Source organism: Patagioenas fasciata, chromosome 8 (assembly GCF_037038585.1).
Source record: "Patagioenas fasciata isolate bPatFas1 chromosome 8, bPatFas1.hap1, whole genome shotgun sequence".
Classification (NCBI taxonomy): Eukaryota; Metazoa; Chordata; class Aves; order Columbiformes; family Columbidae; genus Patagioenas; species Patagioenas fasciata.
In genome coordinates this window covers 37,901,506-37,922,456 of record NC_092527.1, presented here as the reverse complement: position 1 = coordinate 37,922,456, position 20,951 = coordinate 37,901,506, and the positions used below count along the sequence as shown (strand labels likewise).

Sequence of the window (20,951 nt, the reverse complement as noted above, 5' to 3'; positions counted from 1 at the left end):
ACTGATTACAAAGGTTATTTTTTAAATAGCAGTCCTTAACACTTTATTCCTTATGCAACTTCTTTCCAGTCTTAATCTCTGGTCTTATAAAAAATGTGTCAAGAAGCCAACCCCATTTGATGAGATGGGTTTGAGTATGTCGACCTGCAAAGAGACCTCTCGAACAAAACAGGTTGTCAGAGTCATGATGAGGAATTAGTTTGAGAGCCTTAGCCCTGTCTTGTCAAAATACATTGTGTAAGAGACTGACATGATTGCAAAAGCCTTTCAGCCCTGTTCTGAGGAACTCAAGTAGTTACATGGGCTGAGACACTGTAACTGCTAATTGGATTTGTAATAAGGGAGCACTGAGTTGCGCTTCTCAGGTATCACCGAGACAGGAGGATTTTGTGCTCATAACCCTGTATGTCTCTGACTTGCGCTCTAGTGCTATTAGGATCTGTTTGTTTATAATTGCCTTTTTTTTAAATCTACTTGTAAGACCTCTGGAATAAAGTTATAGCCTGGTGACACTTTACATAAGCAAACCTGGTGTCAAAGTTGACTCCAGGTGATGAGGATGAAGGTCAGGGGTGGTAGATATTCCAATGCTGTAGGCTTCCAGCTTGGGCAGGGTCCCAACCGTGCTGGCCGAGGAGCATCTCCTGCTGCCTGACCTGAGGAACAAGTACCAGCGATGGCATCACAAAACAACCTTCATCCCACCTTGGCCACCAGATCTGGGCTTGGCCAAAAGTGTCATGGCTCGAAGAGAGAAGGAGGATTGTCATGTGAAGGGGGGACAGAGTGGCCATAACAAGCATTTTTTGGCTTTTATCCGTATTCACTTGAAAGTCTGAGGTCAGCAGGCTGCTGCTGCAGGTTTGAGGAAAGCAGCTTGTGGAAGATGCACCCTTCACACCAAAACAAGTTTTTTTATGTGGATGGTAACAGCTGCCTCCTCTTTTGAAGCAGTTATCATTGAGTACTTTGATGCTATAAGGAAAATGTATTGTTTAGGCCAGTGAGAAATCATACTCTAAAGTGAATTACATTTCAAAGCATCAGATATTATAAATTATTTTTATGAATTTTTTCTCCATGCCTTGAAGAATCTTTAATTAAGAATTTAGCTAACAGAAAACTTAAGGATACCCCAATTATTGTAATAGCTTTTTGATGCTTTCAACACTCAATGTTTAGAAAATATGTGAGAGAATCCAGTGTTTTCTACATAGTAATATGCATGTGATCACAACCATCCGCACTGATGAAAAGTACAGGAGCCTTTGCAAAAATACCATTTTTCAATTAAAAATGGAAAATTTCCATTTAATGGTAATACCAAAAAAAAAAATTAGATTATGTACTGATTTGGGAAAAGATGTGGTGATACAGACAACTACAGGTAAGTGAAAGAAGAGAGCTTCTTGGTCACCTCTGCTCATGGTATGTTCCACCCACTTGGGCATCTGAGGGTAAATGAAAAGAGGGAGAAATTTATTGAATTTACATTCTGAGTTATATGTATTTAAAACTTATATGATTTTCAAACTATGGGCCCGACTTACAGCCTTGGCAGCAGTTAGGGTCTGTAGTGTGCTTACAAGGCAAGGTAAATATATGAGAATAGTCCACTAGAGAGAAGATTCAGCCACTTTTTCCTAAACCCACCGTTCTGAGCTGGCTTGGTTACCAGGTGCTGCTACTTTTCAGATATTGGGTCAAGATTACATCTCTGTCTTTTTTTGCATCTTGCATTGCAACCGCAGGTGTCAGCAGACTCGAGCTCCTCCATGAACTCCAACACGCCGCTGGTGAGGATAACCACTCGTCTCTCCTCCGCTGCCGATGCCCCGATGCTGGCAGGAGTCTCAGAGTATGAACTGCCAGAAGACCCCAAATGGGAGTTTCCAAGAGATAAGTACGTAACCTGTTTCTCTTAACGCTACCTACGTGTTTGAAAAACATGACACAGCACGAGAGGAAACATCTTTCCCGATGTCTCCCAGGGTTTCTTTAGTTAAAAGAAAATCTCAGCTGAACCTCCTCTGAGGATCAAAATCCAATTAATTATCTAAAATCAGTCTTCTTTTGAATAGAAGCTGAATTTCTTCTGCCTGCGTCATTCGGATTTTTATTTTCAGATTTCTGGTAGGTTTTCAGATACACTGCTGAAATGTAACTCCTCTGTTACGAAAGGAGTGAATTTGAAATGTTATTTCAAAATGCCTATTATTTAGATGAGACAAGATGTCCACATACCCTGGTTGAAGGGCAGTTGAGATTTCCCCATGGAATACCTTTGTACATTAAACCATGATTCTTAGTTGAAATATTAAACTTAATTGTTTAATATTTATAAAATATGGAATAAAATATAATATGGGATAAAGATAAAATCTAGAATATGGTATTAGACAATCTTTTCTGTCAGGACATTCTGCATAGGATTTTGTGTTGATTTTTTTTTATGAGCTTGTATTAATGGAGGTTATGGTTTTTGATTTAGTGGAAGTTTTTCATGTTGTGTACATACATATACAACTTCTGTGGCTTAAAAGTATTAGGCATTTGATATATGCACATTCATGTGGCTACATAACATTTTGTTCAAAGCCTGTTGACTAACATGTAAAATGAGCTGCTGAATAATCTAATTAAAGCTCTAACCGTATTTCTTAATATAAAAAAAAGACATGTAAAAGATAATATTGACACAGGTAGAACTATGATATATAGTAAAGTTAGTACCAACTTTAGGAAGTCTGTAGGTGGCTTTGAGAAAACAGCACCTTTTGTCATGAACAAAGTTCAGTGTTGTAACTTTTGGATGGAAGAGCTGTAATTTTGAACCTTCTGACAACTGTTCCGGAAATTATTTTAATGATGGAGCTGAAAAGTAGCATAAAATGCTGCAGTTGCCACCTGCAGTATTCTGGTCAACAGTGGGGGCCTGTATATGTGCTTCTGTCAGCCCCTGCCCTGGGGGAATACACTAAATGCGGAAAATTTTAGAGTGCTAAACATTTTAAACCAGCATTCAGCACAAATGTAGGTGGAGCAGATTTGCAATGAAAGGAGGCTATTTAGAGGTGGTTTATTAGGTTGGGGGGCAGGAGGCACACAATGAGGGGTTTGTTACTTTTAGTCCTAGCAGGGCAATAGCACATAAATTAACCAGTTTCCAATGCAAATGTTTGTTCTCTGCCAAGATCCTAGTTCTGGAGAAAATGCAGGATGACCTCAGCATAGCATATACTGCCCTTCAGTCTTTGCACCTTTTAAAACTCACGTTTGCTTCAAAAATTAATGCAAAAAAGCTTGAGGAATTCTCACTGAGGCAAAGACTGTGTTTGACAAGGAGTCTGTGGGCTGCCCTTGGGAGGAGCCATCTCTCCCTTCTGTCTCGTGCCTGAGCAGATAAGCGGGGTTTTCAAGCCACTTTAGCCCTAGTCTAGCACTTCTGTTCATGGTATGACAACCTCTCCATGTATTTCAGGGGGAAAGACAGAAGTCCATGCTTTTAAGAACGAGTCCCTATGTATATCATATCTGTGAATCCTGATTTTGACCATGGAAAGCCAGCTCTTTAAGATCTCAGTTAAGAAAATGCTAATCGAAATCTCACCTCTACAATGGATAACATTAGAAGTATTAAACCCACCCAGCACTCCCCCTAATTTCTGCCATGGCACTGCTCTGCAGTTAGATTATAATTTCTGTGAGTTATAGAGTATGAATGTGGCCCTTAAGCACTTACACTGGAACCAAAAAGATTTTGCCCAGAGCCTCTGAAATTTCTTTTAATTTTTTTTTTAATCTCTTTACCCTCCTAAAGTTGAGATCGACATCTCTGTGTCTGTCTGTTACAGCTGAGCAGGCTTTGCAACCAGTTGTATGCTCCACAAAATGCTTTTTGTGTAGCCCAGTTAATGATTGCTCTTTTAAAAAGGTTTCTTATGTTGATATGGTGATTATAATAGAGTTTGTTTCCCCCAGTCCCTGCTTCCCGCTCTCAGAGCAGTGCCTGGGTGCTGCAGACAGGAGGTACCTTTTGTTACCCTCGCACACGACATTTGTGGCAGCAAAGAGCCCACAGCCAAGAAACAGCCTCTGTGCTGGACCCAGCTGTGGGTAAATAAAGCGTCCTGTCTCGCCCCTTAAGGGATCAAAGCGCTGGGGGAACGCGGGGCATGTCAGGAGAGCGATCTGGCTGTGGGTGGGGAGGCTGGGAAGAGGACGGTTGGTCAGGGATCTGCCAGGTGCTTTGTCCTGTGGACGTGCTGCTTTTGTCTCCACCGGGCAGGGAGAGCATCACTGGGGAGGGAGAGAAAGCACCGTGTGCCCACACAGCCCCAGGACCTGCTGCGGAGGAGCTGGTGGCCATGGCAGCTGCTGAGCATCACTGGTGTCTTCACCCAGGCTTTACGCTGAGCCTTTGCCACACGCTTGTCACCGACCTCTTATCCTTGCCCCTTCTCTCACTTTCATCCTCACTCCTATCTCCCAGAAGAAGGTGGTGGCTGTCTGGCCACCCATCAGCCACACAAAAGAGAAATGAGTGTGATAATTTAACTACCCACAGCTGCACACAAACACAGTGGCTACTGACTTGCTGTATCTGTCCTGTCTAATCCCTTTGATGCAGGAAAGATCATCGAGCAAATGTACAGAAAGTAAGAATATTAATTTTGAGTTAAAATTAAGCCACCTGAGAGGATGTTTGAGTTTCAGTCTGCACTGTGCTGTTACATCACACGAGTTAGAAATACAGAGTGTTTCACAGAGATGGACCCCAATATGTTACAATTACACAAAAATTTACAAATGGTTTAATGAGCTATCAGATTTTAGTAACCTTTTAATAAATGCTCTATGTTCCCTCCACCTGCTGTATGGACAACATTGAGACGATAGTTGATAGTTTGTGGTTGCAGAGATACGGTGATTTTAAATTGGCTCCACATTCTTGAAACACCCTGCATTTAAAATATCCCTCTGCTCTTAATGCCACCCTTTACCACACAAATCATCATCGGCCTGAAAGCAACCACATGACAATGCACACAGAGCAGTTTTTCTTTCCTCTCCTTGCCGCCACTGTGAAAAAGGTGACAACCGCCCGTGCTACAGTGACAGGAGAAGTTTGTGTGTTGCTGGCTGCTCCTGAATTTCAGCTGCAGGCTGATGCTCTTTGAAAGCTCTGCCCTTCTGTGCTGTGTCTTGCTGCTGGCCATTGAGTACAGCCTGTTAATGCAAGGAGAGGGAGTTTAAAAACTGGGTTTAGCAGCTGATGTGCCCATATGAGATGCTCGATACACTGTCCCTAAGAAAACACGCTGTGGTGCACATGAAAACCGATGTGCGCCCAGGGTCTCATTAATTCCATATGATAAATGCTTCATGCTACAGCAAGTTGTTGAAAGCATTTTATATTTAGCCGTGGAATTTCACTGCCTGCATCCCTTCGCCAGATGCCATGCGTTAATCTCCTGTTTGCACCCCTAGGCTGACGCTGGGTAAACCCCTGGGAGAAGGTTGCTTTGGGCAAGTGGTCATGGCCGAAGCGGTGGGGATTGACAAAGACAGGCCCAAAGAAGCGGTGACTGTGGCAGTGAAGATGTTGAAAGGTAAGAAAATGGGCTGGTCAGGGAATGGGATGGGCGATGTGGCAATTCTCATCCACAAAATGTTTCTTTTGTGGCATCTGAACTCTGTCATCATAGTGGGGGGTCAAAGAGCACATAGCTGACCTCAGCCTTCAGCAGTTTGGGGTGTAAATCTGCACCCTTGACAGCCTGTTTATCTTGGGCAGTGAGTATTTAGGAGCCAAGAGATGTATTACCATCGTGTGGGTCTCTCTGCTTTTAGTTCAGTTCACGTCAGACGCTGCCCATGTGTAGATCCAAGCTCATTCAGTCCAGGTGGCTGGTGCCTATTTATTTTGAGTTTAATTGTAAGGTTAGTTTGCAGGAAAGGCATAGTTTTTGGAGGTTTGATAACTAAGGACAGCAATTTTATGTCTGATAATACTGTGTTGCCTCTTAACATGTAATACTGAAGAGGTGGTCAGTCCAACAAAGAGGTTGAGATGACTTTCTGTAATGTGTACACTGGAAAACAAGTCCCATATTCTTCACTTTGAAGCATGTATTTTACACCAGCTGCTGAGATTTAGTGGAGTTTGTGCTGGCACACCAGAAAATATGAACTGAACTTGTGTCTTGTGCAGACGATGCCACAGAAAAAGATCTATCTGACCTGGTGTCAGAGATGGAGATGATGAAGATGATTGGGAAGCATAAAAATATCATCAATCTCCTTGGAGCCTGTACCCAGGATGGTGAGTAACGAAAGTAACTCAGGACTTTCCGACAGGTCTACGGAAGTCTCATTAATCATAATTTTTCAAGGCTTTTTAAGGAAATGGTCATGCTGTGATGGGATTTTTAGATATTTCCCCAGCTTAGCAGCAATATTTTTACTTCTGTGTCTCATTATACTTGCAGCTTTAATATGAGAAAGGGTACTATATCATATGAAAACTCTCTAATCCCTTGCTGTAGGGAAAAAATGACATTTTACAGAGGCTTTACCTAGGCCTGTTGTTCTGAATTGTCAGCCCTGCTTTAGTGGAACTTGTATCCCACGAATGTGAAATAAGCACTTTAACTCTCTGAAGACCACAGAGTTTTTATTAAAAGCTGATTTTGTCATGTAAAGTGATGCGGAATGGCATAAAATTGTGGAAATTAAAAACAAATCTTAAGTGCTTTCACCTTGTTTGAGATCTCATGGTATTGTTTGATTGGAAATCCTTGCTTTTCAGTACATGGCGTGGTTTGGAAGGAGTAGGCACTGGGTCAGGGTTTAAGCACTTTCAGTAAGTAATTGTAGCTCTGCCACTATCCTGCCATGGAGCTTTGGGCCAGTCACCTTGCCAAGTCCAGACCTCCTTTCTTTCAATTTGTGCTTACTGGTTTCACAGTTAAACTTTTATCGATTCAGCTCATTTGTTGTAGATCGCTAAGTGCTTCTTTACATAAAAACCTGTTACCATTCGACCTGACTCCAGTTTTCACCCGGTTCTGTTTATGCCAAGGTCCGTTGTACGTGATAGTAGAATATGCTTCCAAAGGGAACCTGCGTGAGTACCTGCGAGCCCGCCGCCCCCCGGGGATGGAGTATTCGTTTGATATTAACAGGGTACCAGAAGAACAGATGACGTTCAAGGACTTAGTGTCGTGCACATACCAGTTGGCAAGAGGGATGGAGTACCTGGCTTCACAAAAGGTAGGTAGAACTCAGCAAATACTGCACAAAGCACCTGGTGTGTGTTTGTTCAGCACTTCTTTAGTTTGGTTTTTGTTAACGTCTTGTTTGCGTTCAAGAATTTGCTGGGAAAAGGACTTTTCTCAAACAAATTGCATAACCCGTGCTTTTGGAGATCAGTGGGAAAATTAATATACTGAAAGTTTTTAATCTCTGTTTAATGTCATTGCTAAAATGAGGCCCAGAATGGATTGTTTAAAGTAAATACATGCACTTTGAATTCATAAGCACAGGTGGTCACTTGATTACACAAGTCACATTATTCCCCATGAGACAGCAGGCACCACTTGCCTTCTGTTTCCAGTCAAATCGACCAAATCAGCTCACGTAGCAATGTAAAATAAATTAACTCCGTTAGTGAAAGGATTTATAGAATTATAACAGGCAGAGCTGAGAAGACCACAAGATGCCAGGGCAAAAATTGTGAACAGAAGAGGCAAAAATAAATTGAGTGAATTAGTCACTTAAATTATGTGCTTCACTTGAAATTGGTGTTTGTCAGAAGTGCAAGCTTGTTGAAAGAATTTATTTATCCTGTCATGTCCATAGACACTTATTTCTTCAATTTTTCCTCCAACTTTTTTTAAACCAGTAATTTGATGAAATTATAATTATGAAAACTTAAATAGCCCTGGAAAACTAACTCTGTGAACATATTGTGGCTTGGTGGACAAGAAATCAATGAAAACCCCGGGTGGTGTTTGTACCCAATGTCTACAGCAGAGCACCAGATTTTTATGATAAGTGCTTCCTGCAAGTTATGGGGAGGTTATTGGGATTTGTACTGATTTCCAGCCATGTCCACTCCAAGTATTTTTTAAGCAAAACCAGAGCTGAGGATAGGAGGAATCGAGGTCTAATTTTGCTTTTCTCCTTTTGTTTCAAAATAATAATTCTCAGTGCAGTAGGGTGACAGGCACAACATCAAGACAAAATCTTCTAATGGAGCAAGCTTGAGTATTGTATTAGGTAAAACACGTTAGGACATCCCTTCCTAGGATAAATGAAATGTTTGCCTGGCAAAGAGTTGTGTCTCAAGAAAATCGAACTGTTGGGAAAGGGGAAAAAATACATCTTTCGATTGGCAAATCTTGCTCTCAAGCATCTGCCTGGGAAGCTCTAAGTGCTGTTGTAGGACACTGCCAAGGTGTGTGTTCAAACAGATGCACATGGCAGGACCATCCCATCCTTGATCCAGTTCCTTTGCCAAAACACTTGGTCAGCACCGCGCCGAACTTGGCTGAATGTGCGACATTGCACAAGACAGAGAACAGGGGGGAAAACAAAGGCGATATATAGTAAAACTGTGCATTCTGGTTCTTCAGATATCCCACCATTTCTGTTTGTATTTCATTAGTGCTTTTCCCCTTAGGGATGCATTTGTTGAGCTGGAATAAGAAGAGAGCTGGTCTTCTCACGGTATTTCCATCATACAGAAACTGTGAGAAGACCAGTGTTCTTGTTATTTCAGTCCAATAAATGGCTCACTGAGACCTCAAAAAAGAAAAAAAAAAAAAGAAAAGAAGGTTTTTGGATGCCAACTTTTTGCCTTGCAAGCAGCTGTATGTTGGAAATGGGATGTTGTTTCTAAGTTAGATTAGTACTTTTAAAAATTCTGTTGACATGTCCTCTCCATCATTCCAATGCTGCACAAAAATGATAGGGTAGCTCTAGATACAGGGGCTGGCCCAGATCACTGCAGAGTGTCAGCAAATCATTAAGGCCAGAGGGTCAGCTATGAAACCTGTCAGTGACTGAAATCAATAATGGCACCATTTTGAAGATAGGAAGAGTCTCAGCTCTATATCAGTAGGGTGTGAGAAAGCAGAAATACACTGACAGAAGGTACCAGGGTTTGAATCATTTGGTGTGTTCGTGCAGAGGTGTTCCACACCATTTGAGGTGCTCTGTGGTACCTGCAGGCTGATGCTCTGGAAAGGCACTGGGCTGCTGTGGGTCCTGTGTTGTCCCTGGATATCACAGGCTGTCTCAGATGACAGCGCTTCTATTTGGGTGACTGAATTGGGTTCCTCATGTCTCAGAGGATGTTCTTGCAGGGTTTGACAACAGGGATGGGGAAGCAGAAGGGCTGACCTGTCTTGTTTCTGCTACCATAGCATTGCTGGTGTTGAGTTAGAAGACTGATTTGATGCTGAAAGCATGGACTGTTGTCTGGTCCTGTGCACACAAGGCATTGCTAACCATGGCTAACCCAGTGAGAGGCATAAGCTTTGTAGGCTCATTTTACCCATGCAGGATAAGAGGTCTCAGAAAATTGCTGGGCAAGTTATAATGCAAAAAAGAACTTGGCTGTCATACAGTTTTTTTGTAGTGGTTCAGTCCATCATGTCTATGCACATGCTGAAATAAAGAGGACAACATAATAATCCAAAATTGAGGAAGGAAAAAAATAATTTAAAAATGATATTTAACTTGAAAAGAAGTAGAATATCCTGGGAAGACTCCAAATGCCATGTTTCTTACCATACCCCTACTGCCACCTTGTATCAACACTAATAAGGCTGCTTAAGCACAGGAATAATATCCAGAGCAGTGACAACATCCTTTCAGTGTCAAGAATCAGCTGCAAGTATTCAGAATAACGCTGACCTGAAGGAAAAAAACTCTGAGGAGAAAGCACATTAAGTATCAAAGCTGTTTCAAAGGCAAACAGCCCAGCCTTGATTGTTTTGTTTTAATTAAATTGTTACAGTCTCATGGTTGAAGTAAGTACACACACCCTAGACATTTAGTTTAAAATTATATACTGTGGCTATATCTGATATTAAGATCTTCTATATTAAAAACAGTTGCACTCATCCAGACTGTCAGGTTTTAGTTCTGGTGAGATGAGATAATTTAAGAGAAGCAATGCAATAAAATGCTCATTAACTGTATTTGCAATGGACGTGCCGCGGTACCTGTACTTGGGCAGGTGTAACGGAGGGTGAATCACAGATAGCTTTGTGCAGTTCGGGTCACCACCCAAGTTTTCAGTCTTAGCAAAACAAAAGTCTTAAATAAGCCAGGCTTTCCTAAGAGGCTTCTGGGACGCTTGTTCAACTTGGAAACAGCAGCTGAGGGGATGGGTTGCAGTAGTTAACACAGTCATATTTTGCAGGATAGTAGTAAATATGTGGCTTTCCCATCTTGTGATTTAGGTTAGAATCTGTAAAGGAGACTTAGTTAATGGTGTAGAAGTAATTTCACTGTTACAGCAGTTTATTTCAGTGGGCCTTTTTTTATTTTCTTTCCAGTGCATCCATCGAGACTTGGCTGCAAGAAATGTTTTGGTAACTGAAAATAACGTCATGAAAATAGCGGACTTTGGTTTAGCCAGAGACATCAACAATATAGATTATTACAAAAAGACTACTAATGTAAGTGGATGGTTTTCTTACCTCTGGGAAACAAGTGTTTCTTTCAAGGATTCACTTCAAAACTGTGGTTATAAACTTAATGGGCTTCTTGTACATCAGCCTCACTTTTCATTGCAGACAGAAAACAGGGAACAAGGACATAAGAGGGGACATTTCTGTCCCCTCTTACAGTGACAAATAGTTAAAAAGACAACCAAAGAGGCTGTGTATTGTATGATTCATTAGAAATGCTGAAATACAAGGATTGTTTTTTGTGTTTCCCTGACTCCAGTCACTTGAAATAAGTGCAAATATTCCTGTTGATTCCAGGTAATTTTGTACCAAGCCTAAGATCTTGAAAAACACTGTATGAACAATGCTAGCAATAACCATAATAAAAATCCTATTTATGTGTTGCAATGCAACATACAATGTTATGATTTTGCCTGTACTTAGCTTGTTATGTACAAGTTATGGCAATAGTATCAGAGTAGGGCTAGGGGTTAGAGAACATTGATTTTTTTTTTACTCCCCACTTTATCACTGTTTTGCTGTTTAACCTGTACCCAATCAAGAAGATAAAACATTTCAGATATAGTTATTGATGCCTAGTTTGAACAGCTTACACCTCCTTCTCAGGACATCTCGTAAGATCCTGACAAACTACACTTGGGTTTTGATGGCAACTTTGCAGAACTCATTCAGTTCTACAGACTTTAATACTTTGCATAGATATTAATTATTATTGACCATCACGTCAAGTGGCTTATCTATAAAAACAAAGCACTAAGTGATTAGTGGCATTTTGATGGTAATATCTGCCTACTTCCAAAAGACAGAGCAACCAGGTGTGGGTATGTCAGCACTAGAGAGAATGGAACCTTCATGTCAGAATTAGTGCGATTCTTGGGCTCTGAGCAGCCTTTGTGTGCAGAGCAACAGGCAGTTGTGACCGTGAGGTTTGGGTCACTGCAAAAGGTGGACCAGGAAAAAAATCATTGGCTTACTGATCAACTTATCTCTTCTTAATTTTCATCTGCTTCTCCTAGCAAGCAGTTTGGTAACTTTTAGGGAGCCCTCAATGCATTTAATTTTGTCTTCAGTGTACATATCCAGTTTTCTTAACAGTCTCCCTACTTTAGCCCATTTTACTATTTTTTCCCGGAAAGTTTTAACGATCAATTATGTGCTGGTTTGCAATAGCAGACTGTTCTTGGAGAATTGATTAACCTTTTTAAAAAAAAAATGGTGTTGAAATGGTGCTGTAAATGGCTCCCATTTTAATTTTTCTTCCCTTCCCCTCCCGACTTACAGGGACGGCTTCCAGTGAAGTGGATGGCTCCAGAAGCTCTGTTTGACAGAGTTTACACACATCAAAGTGATGTGTAAGTGGCTTCATTTCAATGGGTTTGGGTTGGGGGTGGGAAGGAGGGTTGTTTTGATTTGTATTTGTTAAAGTTCGGGATATTTTAAATGTATTTTCCTGTTGTCCTTTACCTTTAAGTGCTCTCATTCTGTTTCACATATTAATAGACGGAACAGGACTTGCCCTTAGAAAGTGAGGATTTTATGGTAGACTGCTAACCAGTGCTCTGTTACTAATCTGCCCGGCTTCAAAGCACATGAAAGGTGGAAAATGCGAACCTCCTTCTGTCAGTGCGGAAGTTTCCCCCCTTGAACTTATTTACGGATGTGCAGCTACAAAGAGTCTATCTAATTTGCTTGGCTTTTGACATACTCTGGACTTCCTTCAGGTTTAAAAAAAGAAAAGAGAGAGAGGGAAAGAAAGAAAAGAAAGTTGCTGAAAACTTCTTATAAAAAATTCGTGCTAAGATTAGGTATAATAAAACGCAGGCTGGATATACTGGAGAAGTTTTCTCTGATTTTTAGAAGCTTCGTTGCTTCCCAGCAGTACTTCACGTGTAGTAGGAAATCATTGGACTGACACTTCAAAATCTTTTAATGTGTGCACAGACCTGCTGGCTGATGCAACCGCTCAGGATTTATTCTGCTTCCTATTACAGTTTCCTGGGCCCGTCTACTATACTCGTGTGCATTGTGCTTCAACTAGATGTGTATTTTTTTATGCAGTGCAGATGAATATCTTATGTTTTTTATTTCTTCAAGAGAAGCTGTTAACCATAAAGGGCTGGATGCTTCCCAGCACAGGTGTAAAAGGTTATGCGTGTCAGTGCAGGGTTAAAAAGAGAAAGGGAAGGGTGGAGAAAATAAGAGGCATCTCCCCTTTCTTTAACCTGCGTGCACTTTCTGAGCTGCTTTCTCCTTAATAAAAGCATTTTACTGAGGCTTTCCTGCACTCTTTGCATTATTTACAAAGGAAAATAAATGCACAGGTTTAGGGCGGATCAAGCTTTTGTTTAAAAATAACATATTGGCAAAATATTTAAGTGAATGCGAAGTAGACTACTTCACTGGTTCAGGACTGAAAGTCAGTCTGAGCTCCTCAGCAGCCACCGAGCACAAGGATTTCAAGTGCTGGAACCTGGAGGCTCTTGGCCCCATGGTGGCTTTGAAGACGGCTAAAGATAATATTATTGTAAGTTTGTGCAAACAGTTTACTAAAATATACTGCAGCAAAGCTGGGAGAGCTGCAGAGCAGCTCAGGAGCTGGTGCGAGCTCTGAGCTGTTGCTCACCTGGCAAAGCCGCCGACCAAAGAGCCTTGGGTTGCCAGCAAGGCGTGATGTGGCAAGCAGGCAGGAAAACTGGCTGAAAATGATCCTCCTTCGTCTCCTAACAAAAATATATTTAAAAATAAAAGAGCAGAATGATGCAAAATATTTTCGTTTTGAACAGTCTGCTTTTGTCACAATGTCCTTGCCACATAATTTGAGATGAGCTGAGCTGTGAGTGTTCTGTACAGAATTAAGCTGTGAAGACGCAGTTCTTTGCAGTAGCCTTGGAAACTTGGGTGCTTGGAGCACACCAGACAAGGCAAAGAGTACGTCTGAGCTGTTGCACTTCACGGAATGATACAGAATCATAGAATTGTTTTGGTTGGAAAAGACCTTTAAGATCATCGAGTCCAACTGTCAACCCAACACTGCCAAGCCCACCTCTGAAACATGTCCCTAAGAACCTCATCTTTTAAACCCCTCCAGGGATGGTGACTCCACCACAGCCCTGGACAGCCTGTTCCAGCACCTGAGAACCCTTTCTGGGAAGAAATTATTCCTAATATCCAATCTAAATCATGTCCTGCTCAAGGCTGTCAAGAGTTGGGCAGATGCTGATTTAAGCATCTCCTGAGTGGGATTGGCGGTCGCTGCATCTGTCACAGACTCATCTGTGTTTTCAGCAGCAAGGCAGATCTTCTAATGCGGTTTTCTCTTTGATTTGTAGTTGGTCGTTTGGTGTGTTAATGTGGGAGATCTTCACGTTAGGAGGATCGCCCTACCCAGGAATCCCAGTGGAGGAACTTTTTAAGCTGCTTAAAGAAGGGCACCGAATGGATAAACCTGCCAACTGCACCAATGAACTGTAAGAACACTTATTTTGCTGTACTAGGACTGAAGGGCACAAACTGTACTGAATTCACATTGTTAATGCTACTCCCAGCAGAATCAAACATGTTCAGAATTGCCTCAATCTAAAATTGTGGAGATGTGTATGTGTAGATATGTAAAGAAAAGGTATGACAAGGTCTTTGGGAAATATTTGACAGACGTTGATTCTTTACAAGTCCTGCTGTGATGCCATTCAAAAAAAGAGAAGAGATCACCTACAGCCAGTGTTTGTCAGTGTTTTTACACTTGTATTTGTTTTATTTTAATCTCATTACATGAAAATTCCTGAATGGCACAAAAACCACTAATCCTATGTGAGGTACATGAGACTGGTGTTGTGCACAACAAAATACATCTGGGAACTTGTGCAGTAACACAACGTTATCCCCTGGTGATAAGGGGGGAGTGTTTTCTCTTTCTGATATTTCAGTATAGCCCTTGACTATTTTTACATTTTTTCGACCCATTTTAATTTCTTCACTTCACAAAGACTGCAATCCTTAATGTGCAAAAATATTTACCCGTGTGTAATTTAATACCATTGAAATTCCTGGGACAAAAGGCTGCAGAATTACGTCCACAAAAAGGTAATTTAGACACTAGGCAAGAGAGACAGAGGAGTAGAAACGCACTTTTGAGAGAAGTGAGAGTGTTGTGCAATTTTGGCAAAGCCAGTGGTCCATGTGTAGGGCTGTGGGCGCTCGCTGCTTTACTTGTGATGAAGAACACTGTGTATGAAAAGGTTCACAAGGAGGACGCGTGATTTTAATTAAGCCAAGAAAATGTGCATTTCTTACAGCTATATGATGATGAGAGATTGCTGGCATGCTGTGCCTTCACAGAGACCGACTTTTAAACAGTTGGTAGAAGACTTGGATCGGATTCTCACTCTCACAACTAATGAGGTAGGTAAATTGTTTCCCTCCATAAGCTGCCGATCAGGACAAACAGTCCAGGAGACAGATGGAATTTATTCAGTGGTGCAATCCTGCTCAAGTTCTCTCTGTCGTTGTCCTCTGAGGTTACACGCAGCTCAACTATGTATCCTATGAAATCCTCGGTTTCTTGCCATTATGCCTTGATTTATGTAACTAAACAGAAACACATTTTTAAATTGTTTTTGTTTATTGCTCATTGCATCTTTTGATGTTTTTAGCTTAGTATCGAAGGACTACATGTGGCAGGTTGAGAGGCGATGTTTATGTTTCGACATGAGTTTCGCGTGAAGGGAGAGATGTAGAGTTCATGGTGTTTCTCATTTATCGACTCAGTTTGATTCCCAGGCATGATATCTAGGTCAGAAGAGGAGAAACTGTCAATGGTAGATTTCAGATTATCTGTCTGAGAGTGAATTAGGTTCACTGAAATAGCTCTCTGTGGAGGGAACGAGGACCCACGGGGAATGTGCGAACAGCCATCCAATTATCCAAAGGTCCTGCCTAACACTGCTTCAGGTTGGCGTATATGAATGTAAAAAGGTTTTATTTGAAGAGCATTCTTTCAGAGGTCTGAGATATTATTAGTTTTAGCAAAGAACACACTGATTAGGGTATTCACCCAGGAATCGGTTTTCTTATCGCTAAATCGCGTGCACCTTTGAGGAAGATCACAAATGTTGGCAATGTTGATTCTTTTGGTGGAAACTTCTTTTGAGAGAAAATGCTTGGTGTCCCAGAAATCTTCTACAAATTCATGTCGTTTCTGAGAAATGAGATGTATGATGGGAGGAAAAAAAGAACAAAACCTTTACAGAAGAAAGTTGCAATGTCTTGTTTTGACCCTTTCAAAAAAATCATAGCAAATGAGAAAAATTTATAGTACTTTTTTTACAAGGGGGGAATAAGGCAGAAAAAAAAAATATTTAGATTGCTTTATACTGGTCCTCAATGTTACTTTTTAATTTTTCAGAAATTTTGGAGAAATAACAAATGGATTATTAAGCAGCATTAGGAAAGCTGTACGCAGTAGAGATGACAGGAGAACATGAGCAAAGAGATGCCATTTTTTATTGTCATCATTTACACAGTAGGTCCAGTTGAGAAAGATTTTTGGCTTCAGTAGCAGCCATAAACTCATCTGGATTCTGTTTTGTAAAGTTCACTCTGAGAAGTGGCACCTTCAGGGATGGCTCAGAGATGAGGCATGAATCTGCGCTCCCTACGGATTCAGTAACACAGCTCTGCGCACTGTTACCATTTTCCCCTCATACAGGACTAACGACATCTCTTTTTTTTTTGTATTTTTATTATTTCTTAATTTATATATGATTTCACAAGATGGGTTGGAGGTGGGCTGGCTGCCACGGCAGAGCGCTGGGTGGTTTGGACTGGATCCGCGTTTGCAAATTCAAGCGGGAGGTTCTGGGCTGCAATTCTGAGCCTGGGAAAGGATATTGCTTTCTTTTTTGTGTGCGTTTAACCGTCTTGCCTTCCCAATTCTGTACTGCTCGTGGACCTGGAATGATCTCAAAGGTAACCTGAAAAGGCCTTTAGGGTTATGTAAATTACTTTAGACTGGAATAATAGGAAAAAACGGCTGGAAAAAGCTCAGGAACACATCCAGTCCATCTCGTTGGCCTACGGCAGGATCCACTATACGTTTGTCATTCCTGACAGATGTTTATGTAACTTGCCCTTAAAGATCTCCACTGCTGTATTTCCACATCACCCCCTGACAGTGTATTGCTTTGTTTCATTAGCCTTACACTCTTTAAAGTTTTTCCTAATCTCTAATCTTTCAACATAAGATATTGCTTTTGTCCTATTTACCCTGGACATAGAAAGCAAATTATTTCACTTGTCTTTGCAGCACATTTTATGTTCCTGAAAACTCGTCACGTTCTCACTCAGGGTGCCCTGAGAACTCCAGTGTGTCCCATTTTCTTCCACTGCCTGTGCTTTTGGGACCTCTGATTTCATGTAATCCTCATGGTTTTCCTGCAGTGCAGGTCCTTTGTGCATCAGTCTGACAATACTTCTGCTTATCCTTTCCACAGTGGCACTCTTCCTTTCCCCCCAAAAAGGAGAATGTTGGTAACGGGGTCAGCCTGGTTTACCCAACAACTCAAAAAATTGCTAGGGCAGTCAATAATATCTTCTTCTGCCTTTGTGCAAGTAATGATTTCTGCTGAAATGGTAATGTCTTGTGCTTCTCCATGCTGAACTATCACCTGTTGGGTTTCTTCATTACTATTTGGATTTTTTGGGTTGGTTTTGTTTTAGTTTTTCTGTTCCAAACGACGTTATTCTCCATGTTTCCCAGAGTAGTCTGCAATGTTTCCACAGTCCATGCGAACCAACCTTGTGGTTGTGTTGTTGTATCAATACCAGGAACCACCCTGATATTGGAATTTTCTCTGTCCCTTGACATTGGATAAGGAAACTGGAGAGGGGATAAGGATCCCACCTTAAATACTGAATTTGTAACTGAATTACATCAAGCTTTTTGGTATGGTGAACCATGCCTGATCTTACATTTCCCTCCTCTTTTAAAATGGTGACCATTTTTTAACTGTAATATGGTAATGATTGAATTCCTGGCTAAAAATATGTTAACCAAGAGCTGAATTACCCCAAACCTAAGCACAGCAGCATAAAATACTGACTGAGGTGGAAGACTCGTCTTGTCAGTACGATCATAACTTGTGGTTTAGCAAATGAAGAGATCGCATTTAAATGAATGCAGCTGCCTTTAGAAGTTGAAAGAGAAGGAGCATTTCAAGGGGAAAAATAACTTTATTCTCCTGCCAAAACTGTTGTTTCTAGCAAAAAAAAAAAAAAAAAAAAAAAAAAAGCCTTAACCAAAAACTTGGATTCAGCAGATATTATTTCCTTTTTTAATGACTGCTTTGGTCATGGCTGCTCTGGGACACACACACACATGAATCTAGTGCGTTTAATTTTGTTTCCCTTTCAGTTCTTTTTTGCACGTATGCCACTGCATGTTTAAACACAAATTTAATATCGCAGAGTATAAAACAGATATTCAAACTGACCAAAAGAATATGAAGTTGGAAGCATCTTTCCCTCTCCAAATCATTACCATGTGCTAAAGAAAAATGGTTCTATTTAAGATGAAATTTCATTTTTATCATTGCGAGTGAAAAGTCTTTGTTTGATGTGGTTGGCATGTTTGTTTCCACTGACGCGGCTAATGCTGCTGATGTTGGACTTCAGAAAAAGTCCCGTGTTATTAGTTTGGTTTTTCTTTCTCTATTCAAGCTCCTTTATTTTATGAGCTATTTAAGCAGTTTTGAACGCAATTGCGTTACTGAAATGAATGTCATTTTTAAACTGTTCTTTTACCCATATTATAATCAAGCCAAATCAGAGCAGGGGTAATGTGTTATTGTTGATTTTAGTCACTGTCTAAAAATGCAATTTATTTCTTTTGTCGTAGGAGTATCTGGACCTCAGTGGACCTCTCGAACAGTATTCACCCAGTTACCCTGACACGAGGAGCTCGTGTTCGTCAGGTGATGACTCTGTGTTTTCTCCCGATCCAATGCCTTATGAACCTTGTCTTCCCAAGTACCAACACATGAATGGAAGTGTGAAAACATGAAATCATACAGAGGAATAACGAAACGAGAACATCAAGCTACCTACCATATACAAGACAAAACCTTTTCTCTGGGACCTTAATGTTTCTACTTGTACATATGAAAAATAAAAAGAAAAGGAAAAAATAAACTCTGAGGAGAGCAGTCAGAAACTACATAAAGAATCTCCTGATTTGCAACTTAAAATATCCCCAACAAAGAAGAATGTTTATGAGCTGTGTCTAGATACCCATCGCTCTGGATTGTCTGGCTTCCTGTAAGCAGCAACAGACTTTGTACAATGGACCAGTTGGACTTGAGGCAACTCTGGGTCTGCCTTTCTTGTTTATTTTGTAATATTTGGAGAAAATATATGTTGGCACACACTTACAGAGCACAAATGCAGTATATAGGTGCTGGATGTATGTAAATATATTCAAAATATGTATAAATATATATTATATATATTTACAATGAATTATTTTTTGTATTGATTTAAAAATGGATGTCCCGATCCACCTAGCAAATTAGTCTCTTTTTTAACAGCTATTTGCTAAATGCTGTTCTTACACAGAATTTCTTAATTTTCACCATCCAAAGGTGGAAAATACTTTGCTTTCAGGGAAAATGGTATATCATTAATTTATTAACTAATTGGTAATGTACAAAACAGTTAATCGTTTATAGGGTTGTTGTGTTTTTGTAATTTAAATGGCATTTCTATGCAGGCAGCACAGAGAACTAGTAGATATATTGCTCAGACTTTACTAGTTTTCAGATCTTTAAAAAAAATAAATATTTACAGTATATAACTAATTTGGGGGAATTAAACTTTTGATTTATTTGTGTTTAAAAAACTGCGGTGTCAGATGATTATTCTTATCCAAACCAAATCCTTTAACAAGAACGCCTTTTATTCTCAATACCTGTCACTTTAACAATCCAACTCTTCTCTTTAGCAGTGTTTCCCGTGGCCAAAAAGCATAATCATTCCGTGTAAAAAAAGAAAATAAAGAAGATATTGAAGAGGGTTCCTACAATAAGGAAAGACATTAATTTGTCTATAACCACAGCAGAACGTACTGCTCTAAAAGAAGCTGAGCTTCTACCCTGAGTTGTACATGCCTCAAATTAACTACAGTTCTCTTCCCCGACTTGGATAATCGGTTCCAGATCTTTTGGCCTGGATCCTTTTGCCTCTTAGACTATCCCTCTATTGTAACTTAAGTAAAAAAAAAAGAGAAGTTGTTTATAATGACAATTTGCCATAGGAATATCAGCATCTTTTTAAGGGATTAATTCATGCTGACTCCGGTATTTCCTTCGGATCCATTCCATAACAGTAGGTGTAGCACTGGCCTGTGCTAAAATATCACAGTTGTTTGTATCTTTTTACCGAAGTCTCGTGGTTTTACTTGCAGAAAATTCACACTGATATGACCATGCAATATGAATGCAAGTTACACTGTTTTATGTGGTGGTGTTTTGGTTTATTAAAATTTAAAAAAAAAGAAAAAATTGGCTAATAAGTTTTAAAATCTGTTAACTTTTGTACTGACAATAAAATGTTTCTACAGATATTAATGTTAAAATTACAAAATAAATGTCATGCAGCTTATTTTTCCTAATCCTTTGTGTCATACAAAATGGTTTCCTGAACATCAAGTGATGGAACACGTCCAGAAATGCTTCCTTTTGACCTTTTTGTAGATCCTATGTTACAAAGCAATTCTTTCAGGAATGATACTTTTGCCTCTATCTTATAAAATGTGTACTCATGAATAACAGGGGTTATTTGGGTAAATGTATGTATAGTCCTTGGTGTTTGTGGAGTGGGATGTTATTTGCTGGAAAATGATTTGAAGTGCTCATAGTGTAGACGTAAAATATATTCTCTCTTTATTTAGTCAGGCTGTATCTAATTAGTGAGGTTTCTTGTCCATATTAGAGAGGTTGGAGGACAATTTGCAATGAAGATATTTTTAAAAACCGCAACAGATGTAAAGACACAAGAAAGAGTCTAAAGGTTAGGGGATTTCGTGTTTTGGTCTGTTTGTTTGTGGGGTGGTTTTGTTTCATTTTTAAGCTTGAAAACAGAAGGAAGGCACACAAAAGCTGGTGCTTGAGGCAGAAATTGGAATTTTATAGTCACATTACTGTTACAGGTTGGCCAGGAAAGGGTATTGAGCCAGGTCTTCATCACATGCTATGA

At 40.2% G+C, this 20,951-nt stretch overlaps 1 protein-coding gene across 10 annotated transcripts in view; it reads left to right on the top strand.

Annotated features, from left to right (window-relative positions):
- The window catches only part of FGFR2 (fibroblast growth factor receptor 2), an 85,512-nt gene extending 65,145 nt beyond the window's left edge, over positions 1-20,367 (top strand). For 6 of the 10 annotated variants that reach the window (XM_071812206.1, XM_071812205.1, XM_071812207.1 and 3 more), the window contains 9 exons: positions 1,753-1,903; positions 5,491-5,612; positions 6,215-6,325; positions 7,085-7,275; positions 10,572-10,694; positions 11,988-12,058; positions 14,036-14,173; positions 14,999-15,104; positions 18,598-20,367. In XM_071812206.1, coding sequence (XP_071668307.1) covers positions 1,753-1,903; positions 5,491-5,612; positions 6,215-6,325; positions 7,085-7,275; positions 10,572-10,694; positions 11,988-12,058; positions 14,036-14,173; positions 14,999-15,104; positions 18,598-18,762 — 1,178 coding nt within the window. In that variant the 3' untranslated portion in view covers positions 18,763-20,367. Of the gene's footprint in view, positions 1-1,751; positions 1,904-5,490; positions 5,613-6,214; positions 6,326-7,084; positions 7,276-10,571; positions 10,695-11,987; positions 12,059-14,035; positions 14,174-14,998; positions 15,105-18,597 lie in introns of all 10 variants that reach the window. The other 4 variants (XM_071812209.1, XM_065843864.2, XM_065843866.2 and 1 more) reach the window with 1 other exon arrangement.
- Positions 20,368-20,951: the final 584 nt, after the last annotated feature.